General features: G+C 38.7%; 1 protein-coding gene across 3 annotated transcripts in view; it reads right to left on the bottom strand.

Annotated features, from left to right (window-relative positions):
* Window positions 1-21,735, bottom strand: part of HEPH (hephaestin) — a 98,802-nt gene that overhangs the window by 47,588 nt on the left and 29,479 nt on the right. For all 3 annotated transcript variants that reach the window (XM_082610793.1, XM_082610792.1, XM_082610791.1), the window contains 5 exons: window positions 15,197-15,328; window positions 12,538-12,749; window positions 11,386-11,536; window positions 8,792-9,004; window positions 130-343 (listed from right to left, as the gene is read on the bottom strand). In XM_082610793.1, coding sequence (XP_082466919.1) covers window positions 130-343; window positions 8,792-9,004; window positions 11,386-11,536; window positions 12,538-12,749; window positions 15,197-15,328 — 922 coding nt within the window. The remainder of the gene's footprint in view (window positions 1-129; window positions 344-8,791; window positions 9,005-11,385; window positions 11,537-12,537; window positions 12,750-15,196; window positions 15,329-21,735) is intronic.

Raw genomic sequence — 21,735 nt, 5'->3', positions numbered from 1 at the left:
TTTGTTGGTATCTTATTAGTTGACTTTAGATAAGTGCCTCCTCAGCTCAGAATTTCAGTATCCTCCTCCATTTCAGTAAAATGGTCCAGAGCCTTTGAAAGTGTGATCGCTTATTTTCTGAAGCCTTACCTGTCCTTCTCAGACTGGTTGTGCCATTCTAGTTCCCAGCTCCTGTCAGGGCAATAGTCCCACTCCATCTCTTCTGCCATGATGTAGTAGATCCTTGAAGCTTGGTAACGTTGACGAGGGTTAGCTTGGCGGCCAGGACACTGGGAGACATTATAGATTGCCCTCATCCCTGCTTCTCTATGGCTGCCTGCCTGGCAGTAAATTTCAAATGTCCCTGAGGTAAGAACAGAGAGAAAACCTGAATCAAAATACCCCTGTATTGTGCCTGAGGGAGTTCCTACTTCTCTCTAGGCATATTGCAGAGAGTGGGTAGTTTTAGATAAGGTTTTTCTATGCATTAGATAAAAGATTATTACAAGTTTATTGAGAGCAATGAGCACAGAGTTTAAGAGCTCTGGTGCCAAAGCTACATAATCTGGGTTTAAAACTAAACCTGCCACTAGGATGACCAGCTCCTCCCTGTTTACCAAGGGCTTCTCTAGCTTTAGCACTGAAAGTCCCACATCCCTGGAAACCCCTCAGTTCTGAGCAAACCGTGATGGTCAGTCACCCTATCTGACACTTATTATCTATATAACCTTCAGGAAAATTTTAAGCCTCTGTATGTTTCAGTTTCCTCATGGTAAAGTGGGGGGCATTTTACTTAATAGGATTTTTTAGAATTAAACACAATAATATGTAGATATTGCTAGGCACATTATAGAGTAAATGTTCAAGTGAAACTATAAGTAAGTAAATAAAGCTGTAATTATTATTTGAAGGAAGGAATTGACCAATTTTCTCCTTTCCTACCAAGTCTCAAAGAAATAAATGTGGGCTTAATATATATATATATATATATATATATATATATATATATATATATATATATATATATATGAATTTCTTGATCACAAGAATTCTTACATCAGAGAGCTTTGGAATGGCTTTCCCTAGGTTTTTTACAATGAAATGTTTGGATATCAGTCTTAAATATCTGAGTTGTAGAGCTGCCTGGATCTAATCTCAAGATTCAGGTTTCTATGCCAAGGACACATAGGCTCATAGACTACTGATCAGGAGAAACTACCTTTTTTACATTTTCCCCAGTATTCCTTCCTTTACTGCTGACTGCCTATACCACCACTACAAATTCCTCCTAGCTTTTCTGTTTTTGTTTTCTTTCTTTTTTTTTTTGTGGTATGCAGGCCTCTCACTGTTGTGGCCTCTCCCGTTGCAGAGCACAGGCTCCGGATGCGCAGGTTTAGCAGCCATGGCTCACGGGCCTAGCCGCTCCGTGGCATGTGGGATCTTCCCGGACCTGGGCACAAACCCGCGTTCCCTGCATCAGCAGGCTGACTCTCAACCACTGCGCCAACAGGGAAGCCCCCTCCTAGCTTTAAAAAGCCTCTATGAGCTAGCTCCAAACTATTGATGCAATCCCACTTAGCACTCTGTCCCAAACTCAACCAGTGCTTTAACTAAATCTGTCCCTGATTGCCCCTCTCACATGTCTCATTCTTATCTTGGAATTTTCACTCATGTTATTTTTACTTTTCTGGAATAGACCTGCCCATCCCCTTCCCCATAAATATCTATAAGAGTTCACTCATTCTCCAAGACCCAATTCATGCTTCATCTCTTCCAGAAAGTCCTCGCTGACTACTCTGGCCCACATTGGACTCTATGTTCTTGGCCTCTCTACTCTTAAAACACTTTACATCTAAATCACATGGTTAAGGACTAAGTTCTCCTCTCTTTAAAAAACAGTCCTTTCCACTAGTTTATAGACTTCTTGAAAAATATCTAGTATTTTCTTTCCATATCTACTTTCTGACTTTTCTATTTCCCTTATACCCCAAATCTATTCCATCAGTAAATCTTATCATCTCTTCCCTCACAGTCATCCTTCTGTTTCCACTCTCACTTCCTTAGTCAAAGCCACTATCATCTCTCACCTGGAAAACTTCAATGGTCTCACAACTGTCTCCTCTGCTTCTCCCTCCCACCTCAAACATTCTCCAAACAAGATACAGGGTCCTCTTTAACAAATATGATCCAGAGCACATTGCTCCCTTGTTTAAATGCTCCATTCATACTCAGAATACAATTCAAGTTCCTGACTGTGGTCTATAAGGCCCTATATAATATGACTCTTGCCAACCTCTATGATTTCATACGATGTCAGGCTTCTCCTTGCTCACTACACTCCAACCATATTGGCCTTCTTTCTGACCCTTGAACAAACCACGTTTATTCCCACCTTGAGACATTTACACTTGCTTGTCCCTCTGCTCAGAATATTCTGCTCAGAGATCTTCATATAGCTCCTTCCTCCCCATTACTTAGATCTTAAATGTCACAATCTCAGAGTGGTCTTCCCTACATACCTTCTCTAAAGCTCCAATCAGTTTATCACACCATTGTATTTTATTTCCTTCATGACATATATCATGATCTGAAATTATCTTATTATTTTATGTGTGTGTGTTTGTTGTAGATCTCCCCTGGGAGTAAGTATCATGTCTATCTTTTCACCTCTTTATCCCAGTCTTAGCACATGGAAGGTGTGCAATAAATATGTGTTGAGTGAATGAATTCTGTGCAAATGAATGACTGTATACACTGGCCAAACGTCATAGCTTAGGGGTTGGTATGGAGAAGAAAGTCTGATGATCACTGGAGGGAATGGGAAAAAATAGAAGCCTTTTTGAGAGAACCATGTGACCTGGGACTATCACATCATCTTTTATGGACATTGTTGTCCAAGGTGATTCTTTTTAAAAAATAATATATTTATTTATTAATTTGGCTTCACCAGGTCTTAGTTGTAGCACACGGGATCTTTAGTTGTACCATGTGGGTTCTAGTTCCCTGACCAGGGATTGAACCCGGGCCCCTTGTATTGAGAGTGTGGAGTCTTAGTCACTGGACCACCAGGGAAGTCCCCAAGTTTCTTCTTTTTCAACGCTTTTCTGCCTTTGGCATCTGAGTCTCCTCCTACCTCTGTGACCAATCTTTTTCCTTTCTCCTTAACCTAGTTTATCTTCTCCCTTCTACCACTTAAATGTTGATTTTTGCTTTAAGTTTTATTTCCTATAACTTTACATGCTAAAGGACTTCAACTATGAAAATACCCAAATTTCTCTCTCTAGGCTGGACTTTTCCTCCAATGTTTAGATTTCTACCCACAGCTATCTACTGTAAAGTCCACACAACTTGGACTTCACAAGAAATTTAAAATTCAACATGCCCCCAAATGAGTGCTTCTACCCAAACCTTACTATCCTTTCCTTGCTTCTGTGTTTGCTCATTTGGTTAATGACACCACCATCCATCTAGTGCACAAGCCAAACGAAAACCTCAGACATCCTTTCTTCTTGCTCAGCCCCTCAGCAAAGTCCTGTCATTTCTCTCTCAAATATCCCTTAACTCTGCCCCTTCTCTCCATCCCTATTGCTCCCACTCACTGTCAGGCTCTCATCACCTCTTTCAAGGGCCTCCTGCTCTACCTCCTCTTAAACCTTTTTTCTTGGTGTTCCTCAACAAGTCTGGTATTAGCAGTTTGTGTGGGATTATTTTTCATTGTTTAAGACTGTCTTACATATTGCAGAAAGCTTGAGAATCTCTGACTCCCACTCTCTAAATGACAGTATCACACTCCCATATATCCAGTCATTGTGACAACTAAAATTATCTCCACACATTTCCAAACACCTTTTAGCATATTGCCTTATTTGAGAACCATTGAATAAAATCAATCTACGCAACTTTCTCTAAGCATATGCTGCTTTCAAGTCACTGCCCATGTGGTTCCTACTGTCTATAAGACCCTCTTCACCACCTATCCACTTTATTTGCCTGGTGACAGTTTACTCTTCTTTAAACGCTCAGTTTGAATGTCTGCTTTTCTAGGAAAGATTCACTCCACAAGTCAGACAGAATTTGTTATAGCTTCCCATGTGTCACTATAGCCCTTGGCTGATAACATTATCATAACATTGTGAATATTGTTTACATGCATTTCTCCTTTTCACACTAACTGTGAACTGCCTCATTCATCCTCACATCCCTAGCATCTAGACCAAAAAGTGGAAGAAAAGAGATATTTACTATGTCTGGGGAAAATCTAATTGTAAAAGAAAGGTAAAATAAAAAGTGAGGTAGAAAAAAGGAGAAACATGAAGACAAGAAGAGGGAAAAGATACAGATTAAAGGAAAAGGAAAAAGAAGAAAATAAACAAGAAGAAGGGAAAAGGAAAAGAAATAAAGATAAAAGAAAAAGGAGAAAAGAAGATTAAAAACAAAAATACAAAAAAAGAAACAAAAAAGGTAGGAAAAATCAAAGGAAGAAAAATAAAAGAAGTGAAAAAAGAGAGAGAAGGGAAGGAAAAGAAGGAAAGGAAGAAATAGAGATAAAAAGAATACAAGGAGAAAATGAAAAGAAGGGAAGATAAAAGGTAAGATAGGAGAAAAATAGATGAAAAAAGGGAAGAATGAAGGAAGGAAGAGGGAAAAGAGAAGAGAGATATAAAAAGGAGAGAAGCAAAACAAAAAGAAAGGATGAAAGAGGAAGAGGAAAAAATGGGAGAAGGGAGAAAAAGTAATGGGGAAAGAAAAGAGTGGGGAAAGGGGGAAAAATAAATGAATAAAGAATGAGTTTTAATGGTGAAAGAGAGAAAAGAAACTCTGAAGGACCAGAGCAGTAATAAATCTTCTCTTTGCTGCTGAGAAATCTAACATGAAGTTGGTGGAATATAGCACATTACAAGCTCTAGCTTCTTTTTCTGCCACTTTCCCTGGCTATCAAAGCTCTAGTGTCAGTGGTTCTTTTGGAAAAGCTGAGGTGTATTATTCAGGACATTTTTAAGTGCAAAATCATCATTTCTATTAAATATAATTAATATTTGAAATTAAAATATTATTAGAATTTAAAGCAAAGCAAAAACAGTCACCAATAAACCCACAACACTCGCACTCTTAGCATTTTGCTGCATTTTTTCTGGGAATTTATTCTTCTGTTTTGTTAAACATATTGTAAACATCCAGCAAGCAACATGTTGAATCTCCATGGTGATGCTTTAAGTCATCTGCAAAGCTGCTTAATTGCATATTTATATTTACCGATCTTCATTGCTACCCCTTTTTTTTTAGTATTCCAAAGCCAGATTCTGGTTCTGGCTTTTCCATTAACTTGGTAATTTTGTCCTGTCTTTGGGGAGCTACTCACAATGGTCTCTCTCAGTCTTAATCAGAGACTAAACTCTAAAGGTAGAATGAAGGAGACTTCAGATTAAAGAGATTACCTAGGAATAAGAATTGACAGGGGTTGATGGAGAAGGGGCAAGAGGGAAAAAAATAGAGCTGACATTCCTAACATGAGAAAATCATTCCCCCCCCCGAGATCTCTGTCTCTTCCACCCATTAGCAAAATAAGTGAAAGATGATCTCGAAGGGGCTGTACCAGTTCCAACATTCTATGACTCGAGGATTGTTCACAAAGAGGAGAGTTTGAAAGGACTGGAAAATGCAAAGGTAAAGAGTTTGGGCTATTTCTAATAAGAAAACTCAGGAGTCTTGACCAAGATTAACCTTTTAAGCCTCTACTGTTATAAACCCATTCACTGCCTCTCCTCCCATGTCTTTAAGCCTTCTACAGTCACTCTCCTTGGGCCTTAGTGTGGCACAAAAATAATTTCACTCATCCGGAGTAAGAATGAGTCCCACAGACCTGGCTGGGGAGCCTGGCTAATTTCATAGGAAGGATATTAAACCTAGGGTTTGACTTTGGGACCAAGGCTAGAGAGATGGGTCTCTTTTTTCAGAAGTTCCCCACCTTAGCACTCACTACAAGAACTTAATTCTATTGTCCCTTTCAGCCCCATTAATGGTTATTTCTAATTTGCTAACAACAACTCTTCTTGACCAAGAAAATATCCTATGTAGATGGAGAGAAATGAGGACCCAAATGACCTGTTTATGTCAAGTTTTTGTCAAATCCAGTGCCAGGCTGAAATTATTAACTTGTCAAGGAAACTTGCTTTGTTTAAGGATTTTTTTTCTCAAATATGAATGCAATTTACAGAACTAAAATAAAACTTTAGTGGGAACTGCATTTAACTGACAAATTTTTCTTACAAACACTATTGTCACCTACTGCCTGGAGAAAAGAATACACCCTAGGCACTGCAAAGAGATATTAACATATTTCTGTTTTAGTATAGATCAATGGAACAGGATATAAAGCCCAGAGGTAAACCCACACACATATGGTCACCTTATCTTTGATAATGGAGGCAAGAATATACAATGGAGAAAAGAGAACCTCTTCAATAAGTGGTGCTGGGAAAACTGGACAGCTACATGTAAAATAGTGAAATTAGAACACTTCCTAACACCATACACAAAAATAAACTCAAAATGGGTTAAAGACCTAAATGTAAGGCCAGACACTATAAAACTCTTAGAAGAAAACAGGCAGAACACTCTATGACATAAATCACAGCAAGATCCTTTTTGACCCACCTCCTAGAGAAATGGAAATAAAAACAAAACAAAACAAAAAAAATGGGACCTAATGAAACTTCAAAGCTTTTTCAAAGCAAAGGAAACCATAAACAAGATGAAAAGACAACCCTCAGAATGGGAGAAAATATTTGGAAATGAAGCAACTGACAAGGATTAATCTCCAAAATATACAAGCAGCTCAATAGCAAAAGAACAACAACCCAATCCAAAAATGAGCAGAAGACCTAAATAGACATTTCTCCAAAGATATACAGATTGCCAAGAAACACAAGAAAAGATGCTCAACATCACTAATTATTAGAGAAATGCAAATCAAAGCTACAATGAGGTATCACCTCACACTGGTCAGAATGGCCATCATCAAAAAATCTACAAACAGGGCTCCCCTGGTGGCGCAGTGGTTGAGAGTCCACCTGCCGATGCAGGGGACATGGGTTCGTGCCCCAGTCCGGGAGGATCCCACATGCTGCGGAGCGACTGGGCCCGTGAGCCATGGCCGCTGAGCCTGCATGTCCAGAGCCTGTGCTCCTCAACGGGAGAGGCCACAGCAGTGAGAGGCCCATGTAACGCCAAAAAAAAAAAATCTACAAACAATAAATGCTGGAGAGGGTATGCAGTAAAGGGAACACTCCTGCACTGTTGGTGGGAATGTAAATTGATACTACCACTATGGAGAACAGTATGGAGGTTCCTTAAAAAACTAAAAATAGAATTACCATACGACCCAGCAATCCCACTACTGGGTATATACCGTGTGAAAACTGTAATTCAAAAATAATCGTGTACCACAATGTTCACTGCAGCACTACTTACAATAGCCAGGACATGGAAGCAACCTAAGTGTCCATCGACAGGTGAATGGATAAAGAATATGTGGCACATATATACAATGGAATATTACTCAGCCATAAAATGAAACGAATTTGGGTTATTTGTAGTGAGGTGGATGGACCTAGATTTTGTCATACAGAATGAAATAAGTCATAAAGAGAAAGAAAAATACCACATGCTAACGCATATATATGGAATCTAAAAATAAAAAAAAAAGGTTCTGATTATCCTAGGGACAGGACAGGAATAAAGACGTAGACATAGAGAATCGATTGAGGACATGGGGAGGGGGAAGTTTAAGCTGGGACGAAGTGAGAGAGTAGCATTGACATATCTACACTACCGAATGTAAAACAGATAGCTAGTGGGAAGCAGCTGCATAGTACGGGGAGATCAGCTCGGTGTTTTGTGACCACGTAGAGCCGTGGGAGAGAGGATCAAGAGGGAGGGGTTTGGGGGATACATGTATCCATATAGCTGACTCACTTTGTTATACAGAAGAAACTAACAGAATATTGTAACACAATTATACTCCAATAAAGATGCTAAAAACATAATCAAAATACACAAAAAAGAGAAATTACTGCCACATTATGAAATATCAGACACAGATGGAATCTGAAGAAACATTCTAGTCAAATTTCATCATGAAAGAAGGATAGGGAGAGGGAAAGGGAAGAGGAGAGGGAAGGAAGGTGGGACAGAGGAAGAAAGAGAAGAAAGGAAGAGAGGGAGAGAGGGGGAAGAATGAACAAAAAAGAAGGAAGAAATCTAGCCACAGGGAGGGGAAGTAATTAGACAAAAATTGGACAGCAAGTTAATGAAAGAGCTTGGACTAGAAGTTCCTGTGTTCTGATTCCTAGGCTGCAACTGTTACAGCACACTTCGCCCCCCACTCCCACCAGAAGTTTACAAAACTCCTCACAGAATATCAGAGTTGGAAGCACTTATAGGTACATCTCATGGACCTCTTTTCCAATGCAAGGGTTAAATCTATAGAATATCTACATGGCCAAGGGGCTATGCAACCAAGTCTACCCTCTATCTATACAAGAATTGCCCTGATACTGGGCAGCATCTCTACTTCTCTCTTGTTGCTTCAGAAAAGAGCTTCCTCAGCTCTTTATTCTGCCTGCAACTGAGAAGAGAATCCAAATAACCAAAACATGGAGTACACATTGAGGAAGGAGAAGACATAACTGTTTTGAAAAGTTCACAAGTACCCTCAACATGACTTTTCTTTTCTCTTCACCAGCCCCCCACCTCACCCAGCCCAATGCCCAATAAAGTTTCTCAGCCTAGGGCCAGCTGCTAAAGCACTTACCAGGGTTGTCAGGCTGCATGATGGCCATAACAAAGGTGTGAGGAAAGAGCATGGCTGCACTCTTTCTCATGCCCTGAAGCTGCACAGTGTTGCCCTGGAACGTGACCCCATGCACATCAGTCTCTGTGCCCAGGCCAACCAGATGCCAGGCCACTGTGTCACCCTTGCACATGTCCAGCCTGGGCAAGTTAGAGAACAGAAACCCGTTAATGGCTGGAAAACAAAAACACAAGACAAGATAGGGAGGTGAGACCAGACTACTTGGGCACCAGCCAGCAGAATGGCATCAGCTCTGTACTAAGTTTTCCCACAACTTGAAACTTCGGAGTCATTCTCCACTCCTCTGCCTTCTCACCTAAGCCACTTTAGTTCTACTTATGAAGAGCTGCCTCTTTGGGACGAGGGCCTTATTGTCCTTTCTGGCCTTACCTGCTGCCCCTCCTCCACCATACTTCACATCCTGGCAAAACTGAACTACTCTCCACTCCCACAACTCTTTCACACACTCTCTCTCTCTCTCTCTCTCTCACACACACACACACACACACACGAGTATTAATCTTTCCTATTTCCACTTTCTTGAAACTCTTCTCCCTTGGCTTCTGTAGCACCATGTGTCCTTGGTTCTCTTATAACTTTTCTGAATGTTCCTCCTCCATCTTGTACTCATTCTCCACGCCTCTGTAAAGTGTTGGAGAGAACCTTGGAGTTCCCCAAGGTTCCTTCCTCAGCTTTCAATCCGTTTCCTCCTTTTCATCTTCACTCCCACTGCCTTATTTCTGGCTCTCATCATCTCTGGCCTGAACTCCCACACAAAAGCCTCCTCCCTGTTACTCCTACCTATAACCTATCCTCCCACTCTCTTTCACACACACATACACACCATTATCCTGTGAGCTCTATTTGCCTCTGTATCCACAAGGCCTTAAACATGGTAGGCACGTAGAAAATACTTGTTGATTTTTCACATGCTGTTCTCTTTGCCTGGAATAAACTTTCCCTCTGGTTTCTCTCTACAGCAAATTACTACATATCCATAATGCACTAGCTCAAATATCATCTACCCTGTAAAGCAGTTTTTACACTCTTTCTGGCTTCCTTGAATCTTTTCTCCCTACAAAATTCTGAAATGTCACTTACCACAGCTTCCAGTGGTTTACTTACAAATTTATCTCCCACACTAGATTGACCTAGCATGAATCACATCATTTTTTGCAAGCACCTCGCATGTTACCTAGTACTTATCAGTTGTCAAATAAATTCAGACTGGAATAAACTTGGTTTGTAGACTGTATTACTTTTTCCAACTGATGTAACTGACTGGTAATGAGAACCAAGAGATAGAGCCAAAAGACAACACACTCGTTCTTGACTCTCTCCCACCCTGCATACTCCGCTCAAAAATACAGGGACACCTGCTTGAAGCTGATCCCTTTTCAATGTTCCTACATCCACTGGAACCAGCTTTAATGAGTAACTTTATTTGGTCATCCCCTGGGATGCTGATGGAAACATCGCTAACTGCTTGATTCTGCTTCCCCTACCTATAATGTTTGATTGCAAAGTTATTCAGACTTCAAGGCTCAGTCAAGCACTTCCTTCTTCCAGAAATCCTTTAACTGGATTGTTCCTCATTAATGTTCTCTTTTTCTGAACACTATGCCACTTAAAAGCTGTTCCACACAATTTAGCACTTAATTATAATCTGTCTTGGATATTCTATAATTGTTTCATGGGCATTAGTTTCAATTCATTGCAAAATGCTGAGAGTTCCTTACAAACTTGGACCATGACTCCCCATTAATTCACTCACCCACCCACCTATTCATTAATTTAGTAGTTCACTAGTTCAATAACTACTTACTCTATATTAGACCATGTAAAGGATACACAGATAAACAACAAACAATACTCACCTTTAAGGAGACTACACTCTAGCAGAAGTCAAAAGGCACGTAACAAATAACTACAATATTTTGGAGTGTATGGAACTTGCTATTGAAAGAGTCTGATAAAAATACAATAGTAGTTAGTAAGAGGGTGTCATCATCCTGGGACTTGGTAATAAGAAATGAGGAGGAGGTAGCTTTTGAGTAGGGCCTTAGAAAATGAGAAGAATTTCCACTGGCTAAGAGCAAAAATGTAAGGAGTGGTATTTCAAGCGGAGGACAAAGCATTACAAAAGCATGGACTCAGAAGAGTACAGGGCATGTCTATACAGAGAAAATATCCCTCTCTGGCTGGAGTATGGGGTTGGGAAGCAAGGATAGTGGGTGATAAGAAAGAAGGAGATAAGACTGGAAAGGTATCATCCCAGCTTACTCTCCTCATTCTCTAGCGGATTCTTTGTGTGCAATCCTCATTTTACAGTATCTTTTGCCAGTGTCTCCCATACTGTGTAACACAGAACAAAGCACAGGAAGGTGCTGAGTATAAGATATGTTGTTTTATGTTTAATACCTTGATGTAGCTTGTCTCTTGGGAAGAGCTGACTGATAGGATCAATGTTTTCAGGAATGGATCATGATTAAATCTAGGCTAGATTTTACTTATAATCTCTCAGTTGTAGCTTAGGGTAAAAGCACTCCCCATACCATGCATCCGATTAGAGTCTTGAAAACCCTTGACATCCTCTGAGATCAGTCGGGAATCCAACATAGCAGCTGCTTGATTGGCATTGCTGTACCAGCTCTTGTTCTCATCCAACACAGTGAAAAGGAGAAAGAATTCTTTATCCACTCCTTTCTGTAGCCCCAGTGGAAGAAAACAGAGTGGGGAATAACCACAGTTTCAGCAGTTGTGGACTGTGCAGCTTCAGAACCCAATGATCCCTGATTATTTTCCATTTCCTTTTCCAAACACAGATCCAAGCCCGTATCTCCTGCCTAGAGCTGCAGTTGTTGCTGTAAAGTTTTTCCTCAGGTAACTTCAAATTGCAAGTGGGTGAAGGGGGTTAGAATAAAGTGATAAGACTGGAGGGGAGGGATGTATGAAAGAGGGTAGGGAAGAGGCACAAGATTGTGCACAAGACTGATGAAGAGGTACAGAGGGTGATAGAAGAGAGCCTGGAATCAATTAAGGGGAAGAGTGGGGAAAGACGGCTGGGAGATCAGAGAGGGGGTGGTGGAGGATTCTATGGGGAGGGAGAAGCTAGAAAATAAAAGAAAAAATAATTATACTAATTACGAACTTACTATTATTTTATTATTAATTTTAGTAATATTATTATTATTACTGCTAACATTTACTGAGTGTTTACTAGGTATCAGACACTGTGCCAAGCACTTTATATGGATTGTTTCAATTAGTGTTCACAGAAACCCAAGATACATTCTTCCATTGTTAACCCTTTACTGTAGATGAGGAAACTGAGGCAAAGAGAGTTTAAGTAATTTGCTCAAGGTTAAACAGCTAAGATTTATGGGCTGGTTATGAAAGAAGGCAAGAAAATAGTAAGGCAGAGTTAGGAATTAGGAGCAAGTTTTAAGGGCCACTGAGGTTAAAACAATGAGGAGATGTTGGGAGAATATAAAATAGAAAGGAATAGAGACTAAGGAAGATATGTGTTTGTGAACAAAAGAATAGCATGCAAGATAGCATGAAGTCACCAACTATTAATTTCTGATTCAATAACTTGTTTTTTTATTCCTTCACTTCTAGAACCCAGTTCCATGCTTAACTCCTATTCAGCAACCCAACCTCATCCTCTTCCCAGCAAGCTTTCCAGCCAGAAACCATGGCAATACCTGCTTGCCATCTGCACCCAAGGCACCGGCCTTGCACACAAGCAGAGGGCCCACCAGACCAGAATTTGTATCTCTTATGGGATCAGCAGCAGAGAAGTACATCCAGGTGAGACAGGCAGGATCCTGAGCAGTGGGGCCAGCATTGGGAGGGACTATCCAGCGGTATGTTACTTTCTCAAAGGGCTTAGCCACCAAGCCAGGGTGGGATGAGCCTATAGGAAATGACATAGAATTCATTACTCACATTGGCTAGAGTGAGTATCATCATCTCCAAACAGTGAAGTAAAGATCATAATCTACAAAGCATTTTGGAGTAGCAGTAGGAGAAGCAGCAACACAGAATATAGAATATTAAAAAAAGATTCTGAGTAGGAGTCAAGAGACTGGAGTTTGGTTTCTGGTTCTGCCACTACTTGTGATATGAATTGGGGAGATTTAAATCTCCCTAGGTTTCAGTTTTCAAAACTCATAGAACCCAAGGATTGAAAGGACTTTTAAAATTTATTTGGAATATCCCTCACTTAAAAACATACATTCATCTCCTCTTGTAGTCCTACCTCTGCTTAAAAATATCCAGAGATAGAAGATTCACTACCTACCATCATAGCCTGTTTCATCTTTGAATGGCTCTAATTGTTGAACATATTTTCCTCTCTATGTGTATTCATGTATGTGTGGATGTGTATATGTTATGTATGTATGTGTGTGCATGTGTGTGTATATATGATACTAAAGATGTAATTCCTTAAATAGACACAAGTCATGGTCAGGCAATGCACAGAAATTTTATTTTATATGTTCAAACCTATTAGTAATCAAATTAGTACAAGTGAAAACATAAATTTTTTTGCCTGTCAAATTAACAAAATTTTACAAATTATAATAATCAGTTCTGGTGATAAGTGGTTCAAATGGCACTTACTCCTCTCACTCACCTATAAAAAGGGTAAGTGTAAATGAAAATAACCATTTTAGAAAAAATGTTGACCGAATGTATCAAAAACCTTAAAACGTTTATGTCCACAGAAAAAAAGTAAGATACAAAATAAATACTGAAAAGAATGTTCAACATAATGCAAATAGAAGTAACAGTGAGTTTTGATGTTGTTTGCTTACAAGACTGACATTTTGACAATGATTAAAATGGCTGCCCTCTGCTGGTGAGGTTGTAAGAAAATGTGTCCTCCCTCTTGGTAGCTGTTGTTGGAACTCCAAATTGATGTGACTGCAAACTTTTCCAGAGAGCAATTTGGACATAGGTACCAGAAATTTTCATGTGTGTATCCTCTGATATAATTCTACATCTTAAATATATATTCTGATGAAATAATCATAAAAGTAGGCAAAGAAGCATACATAAGGATATTTGTAGTATAACTAATCATATGGTGGTATAATTTAGAATGGTTTTAACTTATTTTTTCTTATTCATTCATTGTTCCTAACTCTTTAAATTTTCAAACATACAAAAAACGTTAAAGGATAGTGCAATAATTACCCTACTACTTGGAGTTGATTGTTAACATTTGGCCACCTTTTTTCTCTTTTTGTACTTTTTAAATTTTATTTATTTATTTATTTATTTATTTATTATTTATTTATTTTTACAGTAGGTCCTTGTTGGTTATCTATTTTATCACAGACTTGGCCATCTTTAATTTATCTAAATCTATGTGTATGCTTACTTTTTCTAAATCATTTGGAAGTGAAATGCAAGCATAATGACAGTTTACTTCTAAATACATCAGTAAGCATCTTCTATAATACCATAATAACATTAGCACACCTAAGAAAATACCCTAATATCATCTAACATCCAGACAAGTTTTGCACGTTGCCCTTGGTGTTGTCTCTAATTCTTTTCCCTATGGTATTGATTTCTTGAAGAGACTAGACCAGTTGCATTGTAGAATGTTCTTTTATTCCAGATTTGTCTGTAAGTTTGCCCTTTATGCTTTCAGTATTTTTTGGTATTTTTGGCTTGAGGTTAGCAGGTGTTAATATTATTCTCGGGGAAAACAAGAAATTAACTACCCAATAATCCCACTTCTAGGATTTTTTCCTAAGGTAGTAGTCCAAACCAAATATATATATTCATTCATTGCAACATGATTTACAAATATTAAAAAAATAATGAAAGCAACCTACATGTCCAAATAATAGAGGATAAGGTAAAATCTATGTGTTAGAGTATTATATAGTCATTAAAATGTTTGTAAGATTATAATGACATAGAAAATGGACACAATATAATGGTAAGTGAAAATAGTATGATACCAAACTATACAAAATATATCATCACAAATCTATAAATATATAAATTTGTATAAACACAGAAAAATGTTAAAATGTATATAAAATATATTGGCAATTTACTTATGAATGAAGTTTATTTATTTTATAATTTTCCATGTTTATCAAAATTCCATAATACATGTGTTATTTTTATAATCAGAATATATTTAAATATATTTAAAAGTAGTTGTCTCTTATTGATCCCAGCTCTGTCTCACTAAAGTATCATACATTCATTCAACAACATCCATCCATGGCAGTTAATTCTGCCTTCTTTTCTCTCTTTCACTCCTTTATTTATTTGTCCTCTAGAGGTACGTGTTATTATCTGCAGCCCACATTACTTGAAACCCTGGCTGCTCACCATCATTGTACACAGTTCCCTCGGAGTCTTTCTCATAAAAGACCCCATGAGGCTGTATGCTGAATGGCTGGGAGGCACGGTTGTAGAAGATCACCTGGATGGTGTCACCCACCTCAGCCCGGATCACTGGCCCTGGAAAATGGGAAGGAGAGAGAATGGTAATGAAAACAGGATGATCAGGTAGGATGGAAGTAGGAGAGGGAAGAAAAGAAAAAAATAAGTGAAAAATATAGAGAACTTTTTCCTCTGCAATAATAAGAATAATCTTTTTCAAGTATATTGCAATTTACAGTTATAAAAAGCACTTTAAAGTCCACCATCTCATTTTGATCTTCAATCACCATTCTAAGGTATAAAAAGCAGACGATATCTTCATTTTTCAGATGCAGCTCAGAGAGTTGGAATTGATCTGCCCAAATTCAAATGACTGATTAGGAAGAGAACCACGTCCTGAAGCCAGGGTTTTCTCCTACTCCACTGTCAGGTCCAATCCCATTTCCCCAGTTCCCACAACTGCATTTCCTGCTAGAACTCAACTAAAAATCTGAGCTTGCCTCAATCCTAAACTGAATTGAAACAGATGAAATTATTATAACTTCTAGTCAGTTCCTGGACTAGGTAATCTAGCCATGACTTCTACACTTACCTTTCTTCCACTACCTACCACATCTAACCTAGCCTGGAACACCTTTGAGATCAAGAAGAAATACCAAGACAATACCTTGAGTACTTGGGTGGCTCTAACCCTAGTTCAGGGTTTCTGGTGTAGTTTTTACTCAATTGCTACTCCTAGTGCTGCACCTCTGTTCAAAGAATAGGAACCAATACCCCACTTACAATAATGGAAAAAAACAACTATACAAAAGATAAACAAAGAAATGAAGACAAACCACACAATAGACCAACTAGATATAATATATACAGAACAATCTACCCAACAAGAACAGAATACACATTCTTCTCAAGTGCACAGAGAACACATTCCAAGATAAACCATAAGTAAGGCCACAGATTAATCTCAATAGACTTAAAAATATATCATACAAAGTACTGTCTCCATCCACAATGGGATAAAGTAAGAAAATAATAACAGAAGGAAAACTGGAAAATTCACAAAATTGTGGAAATTAAGCAACACACTTTTAAACAACCAGTATATCAGAAAAGAGATCATAAGGGAAATTACAAAATATGTAGAGGAAAATGAAAATGAAAATGACCACACAACATACCAAAAGATGAGAGGTAGTAAAAGCAGTGCTAAGGGGGAAACTTATACCTATAAACACACTTAAAAAACAAGAAAGTTCACAAACCAACAGCCCAACTTTACAACTTAAGGAATTAGGAAAATAAAAGGTAACAAAAGCCAAAGCTAGCAGAAGAAAGGAAATTATAAAGATTAGAGCAGAAATAAAATATAGAATAGAAAAACAATTTTAAAAATCAATGAAAATGAATATCAAGAACCTTCAAGATGGTGGAGGAGTAAAACGTGGAGATCACATTCCTTCCCACAAAACATCAAAAATACATCTACATGTGGAACAACTCCTGCAGAACACTTACTGAATGCTGGCAGAAGACCTCAGACTTCCCAAAAGGCAAGATGTGCCTGGGTAGGGCAAAAGAGAAAAGTGAAAAAAAAAAGACAAAAGAATAGGGATGGGACATGCACCTCTGGGAGGGAGCCGTGAAGGAGGAAAAGTTTCCACACATTAGGGAGCCCCTTCACTGGCAGAGACGGTGGGTGGACAGTGGGGAAGATTTCGAGCCATGGAGGAGAGCACAGCAACAGGGACACAGAGGGCAAAGCAGAGAAATTCCCACACAAGGATAAGTGCTGACCAGCACTCACCAGCCAGAGAGGCTTGTCTGCTCACCCACTGGAGCAGGAGGGGGCTGGGATCTGAGGCTCTGGCTTCGGAGATCAGATCCCAGGGAGAGGACTGGGGTTGGCTGCATGAACACAGCCTGAAGGAGGCTAGTGCACCACAGCTAGCCAGAAAGGAGTTGGGAAAATCTCTGGAACTGCCTAAGAGGCAACAGACCATTGATTCGGGGTGTGAGAGGAGAGGAGATTCAGAGCACTGCCTAGATGAGCTCTATAGATGGGCGTGAGCAGGGTGTGAGAGGAGAGGAGATTCAGAGCACTGCCTAGATGAACTCCATAGATGGGCGTGAGCTGCAGCTATCAGCGTGGACAGCAGAAGCAGGCATGAAACACTAAGGTTGCTGCTGCAGCCATCAAGAAGCCTGTGAGCAAGCACAGGTCACTATCCACACACACACACACCTCCGCCACCCCAGGAGCCTGTGCAGCCCGCCACTACCAGGGTCCCGAGATCCAGGGACAACTTCCCTGGGAGAACAAATGGTGTGGCTCAGGCTGTTGCAACATCACGCCAACCTCTGCCACCTCAGGCTCACCCTGCATTCTGGACCCCTCCCTCCCCCTGGCCTGAGTGAGCCAGAGCCCCCTAATCAACCACTCCTTTAACCCCATTCTGTCTGGGTGGGGAACAGACAGCCACAGGAGACCTACATACAGAGGCGAGGCCAAAACGAAAGCTGAACACCAGGAGCTGTGTGAACAAATAAGAGAAAGGATAATCTCTCCCAGCAGCCTCATGAGCAGCGTATTAAATCTCCATAATCACCTTAATGTACCCTGCATCAGTGGAATACCTGAATAGGCAATGAGTCATGCTAAAACTGAGGTGGTGGACTTTGGGAGCAACTGTAGATGTGGGGATTGCTTTCTGCATCTAATTTGTTTCTGGTTTTATGTTTATTTTACTTTAGTATTTAGAGCTTATTATCATTGGTAGATTTGTTTATTGATTTGGTTGCTCTCTTCCTTTTTTATAACATATATATTTTTTCCTTTTTCTCTTTTTGTGAGTGTGTATGTGTACGCTTTTTTGTGTGCGTTTCTGTATAGCTTTGTTTTTACCATTTGTCCTAGGGTTCTTCTCTCTGTCCGTTTTTTTTTTGTTTTTCTTTTTCTTTTTGTATAGTTTTTAGCGGTTGTTATCATTGGTGGATTCGTTTTTGGGTTTGGTTGCTCTCTTCTTTCCCTCTTTTTAAAATTATTTTTTACTTTTTATTTTTAATATTTTTTTCTTTTAAATATTTTATTTTATTTTTCTTTCTTTTATTCCCCCCCCCTTTTTTTGAGCTGAATGACTGAGAGGGTCTTGGAGCTCCAGTATGAGCCTCTGACGTGGAAGAGCTGAGTTCAGGATATGAGTCTACCAGAGACTTCCTGGCCCCACCTAATATCAAAAGGTGAAAGCTCTCACATAGATCTCCATCTCAATGTTAAGACCCAGCTCCACTCAACAAACAGCAAGCTGTAGTGCTGGACACCCTAGACCAAATAATTAACAGGACAGAAACACAACCCCACCCATTAGCAGAGAGGTCACCTAAAATCATAATAAGTTCACAGACACCCCAAAACACACCGCTGGATGTGTTCCTGCCCAGCAAAAAGACAAGATCCTGTCTCATTCACCAGAACATAGGCACCAGTGTCCTCCACCAGAATTCCTACACAACCCACTGAAACAACCTTACCCACTGAAGGCAGACAACTAAAACAATGGGAACTACAAACCTGCAGCCAGTGAAATGGAGACTCCAAACATAGTAAGTTAAGCAAAATGAGAAGACAGAGAAATAAAGAGCACATGAAAGAGCAAGGTAAAAACCCACCAGACCAAACAAATGAAGAGGAAATAGGCACTCTGCCTGAAAACAACTCACAGTAATGATAGTAGATGATCCAAAATCTTGGAAATACAATGGATAAAATACAACAAATGTTTAAAAAGGACCTAGAATACTAAAGAGCAAACAAACAATGATGAACAGCACAATAAATGAAACTAAAAATTCTGTAGAAGTAATAAATAGCAGAATAACTGAGACAGAAGAATAGATAAGTGGCTTGCAAGATAAAATAGTGGAAATAACTACACAGAGAAGAATAAAGAAAAAAGAACAAAAATAATTAAGGACAGTCTCAGAGACCTCTGGGACAACATTAAATGCATCAACATTCAAATTATAGGGGTCCCAGAAGAACAAGAGAAAAAGAAAGGTACTGAGAAAATATTTGAAGAATTATAGTTGAAAACTTCACTAATATGGGAAAGGAAAGAGTCAATAAAGTCCAGGAAGTACAGAGAGCCCATACAGGATAAATCCAAGAAGAAACACGCCAAGACACATATTAATCAAACTATCGAAAATTAAATACACAGAAAAAATATTAAGAGCAGCAAGGGAAAAGCAACAAATAACATACAATAAAATTCCCATAAGGTTAACAACTGATTTTTCAGCAGCACCTCTGCAGGCCTGAAGGGAGTGACAGGATATATTTAAAGTGATGAAAGGGAAAATAACTACAACCAAGATTCCTCTACCCAGCAAGGATCTCATTCAGGTTCGATGGAGAAATTAAAAGCTTTACAGGCAATCAAAAGTTAAGAGAATTCAGCACAACCAACCAGCTTTACAACAAATGCTAAAGAAACTTCTCTATGCTGGAAACACAGGAAAAGGAAAAATAACGTACAAAAACAAACCCAAAACAATTTAGAAAATGGTAATACAGACATACATATCAATAATTACCTTAAATATAGATGGATTAAATGCTCCCACCAAAAGACATAGACTGGCTACATGAATACAAAAACAAGACCCATATACATGCTGTCTACAAGAAACCCACTTCAGACCTAGGGACACATACAGACTAAAAGCGAGGGGATGGAAAAAGTTATTACATGAAAATTGAAATCAAAAGAAAGTTGGAGTAGCGATAGTCATATCAGACAAAATACACTCTAAAATAAAGACTACTACAAGAGACAAGGAAGGATGCTATATAATGATCAAGGGATCAGTCCAAGAAGAAGATATAACAATTGGAAATATTTATACACCCATCATAGGAGCAGCTCAATATATAAGGCAAATGTTAACAACCATAAAAGGGGAAATCGACAGTAACCCAATAAGAGTAGGGGACTTTAAAACCCCACTTTCACCCATGGACAGATCAACCAAAATGAAAATAAATAAGGAATCACAAGCTTTAAATGATACATTTAACAAGATGGACTTCATTGGTATTTATAGGACATTCCATCCAAAAACAACAGAATAAAATTTCTTCTCAACTGTTCATTGAACGTTCTCCAGGATGGATCATATCTTGGGTCACAAATCAAGCTTTGTTAAATTTCAGAAAACTGAACTCATATTAAGTATATTTTATGACCACAACTCTATGAGGCTAGATATAAATTACAGGAAAAAATGGGTAAAAATTACAAACACATGGAGGTTAAACAATACACTACTTAATAACAAAAAGATCACTGAAAAAATCAAAGAGGAAATAAAAAAATACCTAGAAGCAAATGACAATGAAAGCAAACTGACCCAAAACCTATGGTATGCAGCACAAGCATTTCTAAGAGGGAAGTATATAGCAATACAATCCTAACTTAAGAAACAAGAAAAATAAACAACCTAAACTTACACCTAAAGCAATTAGAGAAAGAAGAAGAAACAACAACAACAAAAAAAAAAAACAAATAAAAACCCGCCAAAATTAGCAGAAGGAAAGAAATCATAAAGATCAGATCAGAAATAAATGAAAAAGTAGTGAAGGAAATGAGAGCAAAGATCAATAAAGCTAAAAGCTGGTTCTTTGAGAAGATAAAAAATTGATAAACCATTAGCCAGAATCATCAAGAAAAAAAGAGAGAGGACTCAAATCAATAGAAGTCAAAATGAAAAAGGGCAAGAAACAAATGACACTGCAGAAATACAAAGGATCATGAGAGATTATGACAAGCAACTATATGTCAATAAAATGGACAACCTGGAAGAAATGGAGAAATTCTGAGAAAAGCACAACCTTCCAAGACTGAAACAGAAAGAAATAGAAAATATAAACAAACTAATCACAAGCACTGAAATTGAAACCATGATTAAAAATCTTCCAACAAAGTCCAAGACCAGATAGCTTCAAAGGCGAATTCTATCAAATATTTAGAAAAGAACTAACACCTATCCTTCTCAAATTCTTCCAAAATATAGCAGAGGGAGGAACACTCCCAAACTGATACTATGAGACCACCATCACCCTGATACAAAACCTGACAAAGATGCCACACACACACACACAAACTACAAGCCAATATCGCTGATGAACATAGATGCAAGAATCCTCAACAAAATACTAGCAAACAGAATCAAACAGCACATTAAAGGGATCATACACCATGATCAAGTGGATTTTATCCTGGGAATGCAGGATTCTTCAATATATGCAAATCAATCAATGTGATACACCATATTAACAAACTCCAGGATAAAAATCATATGATCATCTCCATAGATGCAGAAAAATCTTTGACTAAAATCAACGTCCATTTATTATAAAAACCCTCTGGAAAGTAGGCATACAGGGAACTTGCCTCACCAAAATAAAGGCCATATATGACAAACGC

Source organism: Mesoplodon mirus (genome assembly GCF_964341445.2).
Source record: "Mesoplodon mirus genome assembly, chromosome: X".
Lineage (NCBI taxonomy): Eukaryota > Metazoa > Chordata > Mammalia > Artiodactyla > Ziphiidae > Mesoplodon > Mesoplodon mirus.
Note: the sequence above shows the minus strand (reverse complement) of the source record. Positions and strands in the feature narration are given on the sequence as shown.